Source organism: Ostrea edulis, chromosome 2, assembly GCF_947568905.1.
Source record: "Ostrea edulis chromosome 2, xbOstEdul1.1, whole genome shotgun sequence".
Classification (NCBI taxonomy): Eukaryota; Metazoa; Mollusca; class Bivalvia; order Ostreida; family Ostreidae; genus Ostrea; species Ostrea edulis.
The window spans coordinates 984,673-994,765 of NC_079165.1; the positions used below are offsets into that span (position 1 = coordinate 984,673).

General features: G+C 34.0%; 1 protein-coding gene across 1 annotated transcript; it reads right to left on the bottom strand.

Moving 5' to 3' along the window:
* Window positions 1-267: 267 nt before the first annotated feature.
* Window positions 268-9,454, bottom strand: LOC125660287 (uncharacterized). The gene is made up of 6 exons (XM_056157245.1): window positions 8,765-9,454; window positions 4,117-4,585; window positions 3,425-3,895; window positions 3,022-3,148; window positions 2,612-2,742; window positions 268-1,465 (listed from the first exon to the last, which is right to left on the bottom strand). Exons 2-6 carry the CDS (start codon window positions 4,135-4,137, stop codon window positions 566-568), a joined length of 1,650 nt encoding a protein of 549 aa, XP_056013220.1. The 5' UTR covers window positions 4,138-4,585; window positions 8,765-9,454; the 3' UTR covers window positions 268-565.
* Window positions 9,455-10,093: the final 639 nt, after the last annotated feature.

Consider the following 10,093-nt stretch of genomic DNA (forward strand, 5'->3'; position numbering starts at 1 on the left):
AAAATTTCTTTTAAATGCCCTTATCCAACACAAGTATTGTTATTTTGCTTTTATTTACAAAATATATTAGCATGTTAGCCTTTTCCAAATCATTTTAGAGCATAAAATTTATCATATGTATTGGGAAAAGTATGCAGAATTTTTTTTTGAATTACAGGAGGAAAAATTTGTTCCACACACATTTAGAAATTGGGTAAATGTTACCACAAATATTTGAAACCAAAGCAGGGAAAGCAATACCATATAAAGCATAAAACTAAAAAATAATTGTGGCTTTCATATTTATTTATAATTAGAATCGTTTATTACGTAAACGTCCATATGGTAGCATCGGTTTATGTCTCCGAATCATTGTTGCCAACCCTTGGCAACAATTCAGAAATGGATTTCTGTTTGTGGACAGCTGTGAGCAGTTTAATTTCCGATTAGGTTTATTTCTCAAAGCTTCAATTTCTATGAGCTCTTTGACTACCTTGTGAACATCAGCTTTGTATTCAGGCAATTTATGGAAACCCTTTCTTGCTTTCAGCTCTGAGATAATGTCAAAATGTTTCACATAATTAATTTAATGTGGATATTGCTTTGAGTGGGAAATTATGCTTTCCTTTGTTTGATTTCCTTTTGCAATGTCTTTGCTGTCCCTATTCAGCATCTCCAAGCATTCGTCCAATGCAATATTTCGGTTTGTTCCCCCTTGAATATTGACACATCGATTTGAAATAAGTCTTTCACGTTGCTGCTCCGGAAGAATCTCCTCAGTTAATGTTGTAAGATGGATGCACCCAATAACATACTTAGTTTTGTGTGTTTTATGAAAGATCGGAAGCTCATATTTACAAGATCGAACGGATCTATGACCATCTGCCATGTCAATAGCTGTGTCTAGGTTCTTGAGTAAAGCTGTTAGCTTAAACAGAAGACACATATAATTATACAGCTCATCTTCAGTATTTTTCACTGTGGGTTTCCTCTTCATTGGCTGGACTGTATGTTGATGTTTGATTTGTTCATGTGATTTCAGGCTGCCTACATAGGAGAAAGATTTCTCACAAAAATGACATGGAAATCGACCATCATTTGCATTGACCACATAGTAATTTTCTTCGTGATCCGGGTTTTCAAATACGTCACGTATTTCTTGACAAATATCATCACTGTCCTCAAAAAACCATTTCTTAACAATAGTTTCACATACATCATTCAACCACGATACTTTATCCAAATCACTTTTCTGATGAAAATCTGTTGGAAATTCTACTTCTTCTTCTAAATTATGCACACCAAATTCATTCAGGAATAAGATGCAGCATATTCCATCAAAAATGGAATAGTATAGATGTTTGTACGCTCGAAAGGAATTTTTTACTTCTCCTTTCACATTTCTGGCATTCAGCATGTTCCTGAAGTAGTGAGCTGTACCTCTGTCTCTTTGTGAAGTTGTATTATATGTTAATTTACAGATAGCCTATAAAATAAAATAAGACTTGCATTATCCTTATTCGTTTACATAATTAAAACAAGACTTATGGGCCACATCACTCACCCGAGTCACCTTAACCCATAGTTAAAGATTTTATCTCTATATTTGCATGTAAAACTTTGATGCCCTATTGTGGTTTTCTGTAGTATGTTAGAAAGCTTTAATGGGATGGTTTTGCTGTTTTCCGCCGCACTCAACAATTTTTCAGTTATCTGGTGGCACCTAGTTTTTATTGGTGGAAAAGAGAACCCAGATGCAATGTACCTGAGAAGCGACCAATGACCTTCCACAAGTAAACTGGGAAACTTTCGCACTTACCAGCGCGAGCGGGATTCAAACCCGCACCGACCAGAGGTGAGAGGCAGTGTGATTTGGAGTGCGATGGTCTAACCACTCGGCCACGGAGGATACAGAAAGGTTTAAAGTAAATTTGAACATTTTCTGCAGCAGCGGATCCTGAGAATAAGACATTTCAATGACCCCCACCCTATTTTTGCATTTTGTGATTATCTTTTCTTTTGAGGGACACGACTCTTCATTTGAACAAACTTGAATCCCCTTCATCCAAGGATGCTTTTTGTCATGTTGGTTGAAATTGGCCCACTGGTTCTGGAGAAGTCGAAAATGTGAAGAAAAAAATGCAGACAGATGGACGACGAACAGCGGGTGATCAGAAAAGATCGTAGACTCATAAATGTCAGCGAAATAGCCCAGACACAAAAAAGCTTACAGACCGATGTCTGCAAATGTCATATCATTATAGAACCCATCTATATAGACGGGCACATAATAATCATGTCGCAGTTGTTACAACTATTGAGGATACATTGTATTGATTGTAAAGACATATTATAGTGCAAAAATAGGAGTTATGGTTGTTTAGTTTGCATAAATACACTTCAAAATGCTATTTTACACAATTTCTTTGATAGATTTTTAAGTGGTACTAAAAATTGTGGAATCGGATTTTTAAAAAAAAAAAATGATTTTAGCAATTTGATTGGATATTCATGAGAAGAATTTTGACAACATTCCAATTTTACATTAAATCTTCTATGATCGTATGGATAATCAGCAAGACTCTTTTTGACAATTTCAGATATGTTACAGGATAAACAATTGGATTTGTACCTCCATAAAATTCACCATGCGATGCCAATCCTCAATCTTTGAAATAAACCCTTCAAGTCGTTGGAGTTCTGTTGCAGCATTCCGCATAGCTTGCTGAGCCCCTTGAATTTTTTCATCTGTCAACCGGTCTCCTTAAAAAAAATTAATCATTAAATTTGTGTTAAATAAAATGCACTTGACACTGTCAAAAGTTCACTGAGGCGGATTCAGAAATTTTTGAAAGGGATGGGGGGGGGTCCACACGTGAATTTGGTTTTCAATGGGGAGGAGGTCCACCCTCACAATGCATTATTTATAACTTTTACCAAAATATCTGATAGGGGGGGGGGACCCTCTGACCCCCCCCCCTGGATTCGCCACTGGCTCTGAACCCAACCCTCTGGATCCACCACTAGTTCAGATGCACATACCTCCAAAAAAAACCTCTTCTACCATTTTCCCGTCCTGTACTGGAACATATTTCTCAGTCATGTATTTCAAGAGTCTGATGACTTCTGCAGTTTTGGTCTCGTTACAATCAAATAATCCGATAGGAAACTGAAAGAATGTACACCATAATTTATACAGTGATAATGATAATAAAAGTACAGAATGGTAAACAGGCAACACAGCTTGAGATTCACATGATATGTTAAATTAATGTGAAATGTTCACATGAAGTTTAAAGTAAATTTCAAGTAAATATGTTAGTTTTAATAATTCCATGTGAACAATAGTATAAATCTATAAGTAAAATTTTAGTGTGACACTATTATATATAGAAGCATTTAAGTTCATACAAGTTCAGTATAAAAAAAGTAAACTATTGATTACTTGTTTTGTTTTCTCTCCAACTTGATTGCTGTACTTGTGTTGCAAGTGTTTTGGATATATTGCTTCAAACACTTCCTGCAGTTGATCCAAGTTACTAATTAGAGATGTTGCCACAATAAATGCAAGTTCCTTTAAAAGTAATTCTTGTTCTTGTGTGGATGGTATGAAGTCAGCTGGTTCTAAATTTCTGTAATTGTCATCTACATGTACCAGTGGTGTGATTCTATCCACCACCACTATAGCATTAAAGAGATGCAAAGAAATGGTCTTATTTTGAGTGGTTCTGTACGATGGAAGAATATTTTTGTCCCAATTGTCACCTATAATCTGATATTTCACAGGATTGCCTTCAATCCACCCCTTCTTTATCTCTTGGATTTCCAAATCAAGAAAATCCATCCAGGATGATAGTTTCAGCTGAACGGATCGCTCTGATGTACAAAGACCAATTTTTGAAAGTCTCTCAATATCCTGAAAATTAAATTAAGATATCAAGGTTCAGTTACACATTAATCTCATGACAATATTTTTGGAAGAACAAAAATAGAAATCTTTAAGATAAATATTTATTTGTGTGCCCTTGTATCTACATGTATGTAAATGGAAAGCAACACAATATTTATTTGTGTGCCCTTGTATCTAGGAAAGCAACACACTATTTGTTTAACTTTGTGTTATCATAAATCATGTACCCTTTTTTTTACATCCTCCATGTGCAAGGATTATCCCGATCTGGTAGTGCAGTGAGGACATCTCAACATTTCTGCTTTGTAAAAGGGTTGCCACTGAGTGCATCAAATGCAGGAATTTCTTTTGTCCTGATATTACTGTAAAATCACTGATTGCAGAAGATACAATCTTTAAGGTATTTGGTGCCTTTATGTGTATCTCGTCATAAAACTTGTTCCAGTTGAAAGTAAATATGCCGTCATATGACTTTTCCCGTAACACAGAACCAAAACCACGTTTACACAGATCTTTACATTACTTTGATACAATATCAGTTGCACCCGATGTAACAAGGTCTGGGTGTGATTTGCAAATGATATTAACTATGCACTTCTCCACATTCTTGTTCCTTTGGATTATCTTACAAATCTGCTTATGGCTCTCCTTTGGTATAAAGCTGGTTTTTTTCCCGCTGGGATAATAGACTGAAACCTATGGATATAAAATAGTTCAGGATTTTAAAACACATATTTCTGTACATATGAGGCATCATAAAGTTGAAAATCAAGCTTAAAAATAAATTTCATTCAAAAGTTGCAGTAAAACAAAATTACAGATTGCATATGCATATTTCAAATTAAAAGATATAGGACACGCAATGTTTGATGCAGTATAGGATTATATCCAGCATCTTGCATTCTATTCTTAGCCTATCCTGCTAATTTTAAGATTTTATTTTATGTGAAACAAAATTTTCACCTCTTCAATAACACATGAACAAGATACATACATTTACTAAATGAATGTCAAAAAAGTTTACCATGATAATTTTGTCTGTAAAAATGCATGTAAAAGAATGCAATAGTTAAATTGAACTATTTAAATATTAATACCACATAACTCACTTTTTATGAACTTTCACTTAAAGAAAATGGGGTCTGAACAAAGTTCCAACAGTTTCTTTAAACAATTTATAATAAATGTATCCAATCTTGTAAGGGAAAAATAAACATGTCAGTAAAACAAATAACTTTAAATTCAACATATTCGAATAATATCTAGAGGTCCCTGGGCCACAATACTCAGCTGAATCAACAGGTTGCTGAATAGTTTGATACAACATACATGGTAAACATTCATTCCACCTTACAGGCTTCAAACTTAACTAATTTAATTATACCCCTTGAATTTGACCAAGTATTTCTTGCTGCAACATGTAAAAAGCTTCATTCAAAATATCTAAACATTCTGCTTAGTACTTTCACACAACTTTTTGATAACCATGTTAAAATTTGATCCACTCCTTTATTGTCCCTAGAGTCGACACATCAATTTCCCTTTAACAACTTGATTTCCGTTGCTGTAAGGGATTTTCATGCAAAATATCAAGTCATTCTACTATGTATTTTTAAGCAGAGCAGATGTTCTTCTAAAAGTCTGTCAAACTTTGAACCCCCATAATGGGCCCCTACATTTGCAGATCAATTTCTCTTATAAAACAAACTTGAATCTTGTGGTCTCAGCAATGCCCAATATCAAATCATTCTCTCTACTATCTTCTGAGAGGAAGATGTTTCTTTGAAAGAAAAGGTACATTTTCCCCATTTTGGACCTAAGTACAAAAACCTGGGGGCCAGAGTAAGCAATTGAAAACACCTGAATTCCCATCCTATAATGATAATAATGACCATCATATGACACATGATTGAAATTGACCTGGCAGTTTCAACAGAGTAGTAAAAAAATGTGACAAGTCATGAAGTGAACAGGCAGACAGACAGATGACAAAACTTTGATCAGAATATAATGATCACATGAGCTTTCATGTGTTTAAAACAAACTCTAACTAGTAATAGAAATAGTAATAATAACTGAATAGTAATAATAACTGAAAAAAAGCTGAACAAAACTGTCTGAAATTAAAATAAACTCTATGACATGAAAGTTATTAAATGAAACTTTCATCCCAACAAAAATTAAATTAAAATACCCCCCCCCCCTTTATTTAGGCTACATGAATCCATTTTAAAACTGTACTGTTCTACATGCATTCTGAATTTTTGATAAAAAATTACCTTTAAATTGTAATTTGGTTTTATGTAAACAGTTGCTTTTTCAAAACAAAAACAAAAAATTAGTTACTATGTGTACCTCAGTTTAACAATATTTTATTTCATCATGTCCTTCTTTATGTAGTTATTTATTTTCTTTGTTTTAGTTTGTTTTACATGTAAAACACTTTAGGGTAATTATTTCATTATATAAGGTGCTACATGTATATAAATACAGTATAATAATAATATTGCCCTATTTTTGAGTAACCATGGTAACTACATGTATCAGCTATGTTTACTAACTGCATAAACGCAGAATGACAAAAGGTGAAGTAAGTCTTAGAACATATGTAGATCTATGCATGATTGTTTTGTGTTTTATGTCTGAAGTTGGAACATAATTATGCAATACATGTAAACATAATTCAACCTTTTGCATTTTCAGTAGTGAAATATGAAAAGGTATCTGACATATAACAGTGATATTTTCACTGGTATTATCTTCACAGTGTCAAACTAAGCCATATATGCAATTTGCTGTTTAATTCATTTCAAATTCATAATTTTCCCCCCATAAATTAATTACATTTATTTTGTTCAAGTAAAGTTGATGTAACTTAATTTATTGTTTTTGCTCTGTACCTTGTTGACTTGCTAGAACTACATTCAATGTGTAATACATGTATTGTTTTGTATAGCATTGTAAAGTATTGTTTTGGTGCAGAAAATTTAAAAGAGGCTACAATGTACATCAAGGAAAATGTAATAAACAGAAAATTCAACATTCTGTCATTAGATATGGATTTTATTTCACTTGATTGTGAGACAATATTTTTTTGGTATATTTCCAAGAGTGTAAAGTACTTATGAAAATGTATTTTAAAAATCCTGTCTAACTTATGAAATAAATTAACATCCAACTGCATAACATAACCTCCTCTATATATTTGGGCTTAATCTTTATTTGTGATATTAATAAGTTTTTTTTTAGTGAGTTCAATGATTTGATTTCCTCATACATGTACATGTATGCAGATAGATGATATTTCTATAACTTATATAGATCTATAAAACAGCCTAAGTTTAAAAAAATAAAATTTAAAAAAATAACGCAAAACAGAACACCATGCAATGAAATACAAGTAACCGAACATTTTCAAACAATACCTCTACTTCTCCTAATACGTTTAGAAGTAAGTCTGATGTCGGTTTTGCAAAATTTTCCTTTTCATCACCAGAGAACTTATGTGACTTCCGTGCTTCTTTTTTTGGGGGAAATGATAAAATTCTATTAATTAACATGAAACACTGGAGCCCACATAAATAAGAGTTTATGTGGTGTTGTGACTCACCAGAAATGAACTTTCTGAAAAGTCAAATGGAACCAAATATTTATGACATGCTTGGACCCCTTGGCAGGGTTGGCAAAAAAGTGGTCAACATGAGTATTGACTGGGCTGGTGGTCAATACTGGTTAAAACCAGTCAATATTGGTCAATTTAAAATTATTTGGTCATTATAGTCTGTGTTATTTATTTTAAATGTTTAAGTGACCATTATGGTAAATACTGTAATTCATAACATACACTATCAGCTTATAATATACTTATAAGTCATTATATTTAATAAATAATGTGCAAATGAATCTGTTGAATTGGGGAAGAGGTAAAAGTTTCTATTCAAATTCCTTAGTTAACAAGAACTACCTATTGTTTCAAATCTTCATTTTAACTGTTAAATAAACAGTTGAGGAGGTGCATTGGTGATGTTTTCATAACAATAATATGCACACTGGTCATCTCTGGTCCCAGCCTATGCTTATTAACACCTCTGTCAACTCTGCTTCCTGTGCTCAGGTAATGGCCTGTTACCTTTTATTCTTAATCTGTCCAGGTACACATATAAACAGGTTTGTCTCCAATTGTCAAGCTATGCTATATAGAACTTTGACCCTCTGGTATGTACTGAAGATATTTCTGTTAAGTTTCAGCAAACCAAATATATTAAACTTATGAAATTAAATTTGATTATCTAATGAAAAATATTAATCAACAACTGATCCTTATAATGAAAAGACTTAATTTATCTTTGCAAGAAATGTACAAAAGTAGGAAAATGGACAGTTTAAATCACAATTGACCACTTGGGGAGTATTGATTGGGGCGGTTAAAACCAATGGTTAAAACTGCCTCTTGGTGAACTTTCAACAACTTTACAACATGTTCATGAGCAGTATCTTGATATACTGAATGGGAGAAAACCAGTGGTAGATAAAAGCTAACGAGAAACATCAGACACAGTATTTTATAAAATATATCTCCCCAGAAACTTGACAGCACCTAGACAAGGAAAGAGGGCTATTGTGAAACATTGATAAATTTATCTTGATTTAATTAATATGACAATATCATGGGTGAAGGGAGGGGGTATGTGGGTGGGGGTAAGCCACCCTTTTGAATGTTAACATACTAAAATTATGACAAAGCACACCATATATTTACATGTAAGAGCCCCTACCCCTAACACTTTTTCAAAGGTTTTGTTAACCTAAAGTACCCCACTTTTCAATTGCTTCTTGTGGCATATTACATTATATTATATCTGATCAGTTACTTACGTTGCATTACTGGCTGTACAGGTGGCAATTCTGTAACTGTTGGTACCAAAATCACTTGCCCACATGGTTGACTTAGAGGTAATGGAATCTGTGCATGTTGTAAAGGAGGTATCCGAACTGGGGACTTCATAACTACTGTCGTAGGAAATGGTTTAACTTGCTTAGGTGGCTGAGAAATACTTGGCGATCTAAGTAGCCTTTTTTGAGAAAACGATCTCTTATTTGGAGATGGCAAAGTTAAGAAAATTTGTTCCATTTTTGAACGTGATTGTTTCAGTTCAGTTTTCAGTTTACACCTTTCTTCCTGTAAATGGAGAACCCTTTCAACCTTGTTGAAACACTTAAGACAGACACCATTTCGTTCATCGCGAGCACTATCCAACTCAAAACTGTCTACCACAAGTTTAATTTTATTTACCCTTTCATCAGTTAGCTTCAATTTCTTCTTCAAAAATTTCGTTTCCACGCGTTCCCCAGTAGAAGTTATTTCCGTCTGAATGAATGAAAAACAACACAAGACACACACATTTGACAGACAATATAGTCGTTTAGGCGTTCCAACTTCACATGCTGCCATTTCAATTGCTAATTTCTCCAAAGAATACGTGTCAGGCAGCTGTTAGGAACATTTTTTATGCATCAGTCGTAGTAAACATTGTTCTTCTAGGATGCCGCCATATTGGATTTCTCCGTATTTTTTTAACGCGCGGAAATGGTCGAAAATATCCGAATGCAGTCCATAGATTCTAGAGCCGATTCATTGATTGGCTGAATAGGAAGATAACGATTGGCTGAAACTAACGTCATTAGAGTTCACCAGAACATGACCCCTTATAGCATTTCGCCAGATCTTCAACGCGACATGGAGAATAGAGGAGCGGATTGAAGATCTGGTTTTAATCAGATTGCGGGTTCTGGTTGCTCGGAAAAGTCTAAAAGAGTTGAAGTGGTTATCATTCATAGTTGTGGTGGGCCCCACATCGTACAAATCTATGATCAATTTTAGCGGGATGACGGAAATTACAAAAATGACCCAGAAAAAAAAGTCTTTGAGAAGTTATAAACATACTGTAATCCCTTATCAAATGAATTTCTGGAATCGTACAGATTTTAGAAGCCCCGATATTAAGAACCGTTTGACAGTTTCCATATGGATCTTCAGATGTGTGCAGCATCCTGTAACTTCCCAAAACCTGATAAGATGATGATGAATAAGATCGCATACACGGTTACCAGAACATGTCAGGAATTACCGCTCCACGAGTGTATGCTCACACTGGGGAGAAAAATCCAGTTATGTAGAGCGTACGAGGAATCAAACAGACAGTT

Coding starts and splice junctions, on each gene's coding strand:
- LOC125660287 (XM_056157245.1), bottom strand. CDS start 4,137: ATGGAGGATGTAAAAAAAAGG. Junction 3,896..4,116: donor TGGAGGATGTAAAAAAAAGG/GTACATGATTTA, acceptor TTTAATTTTCAG/GATATTGAGAGACTTTCAAA. Junction 1,466..2,611: donor GCATGGTGAATTTTATGGAG/GTACAAATCCAA, acceptor TTTATTTTATAG/GCTATCTGTAAATTAACATA.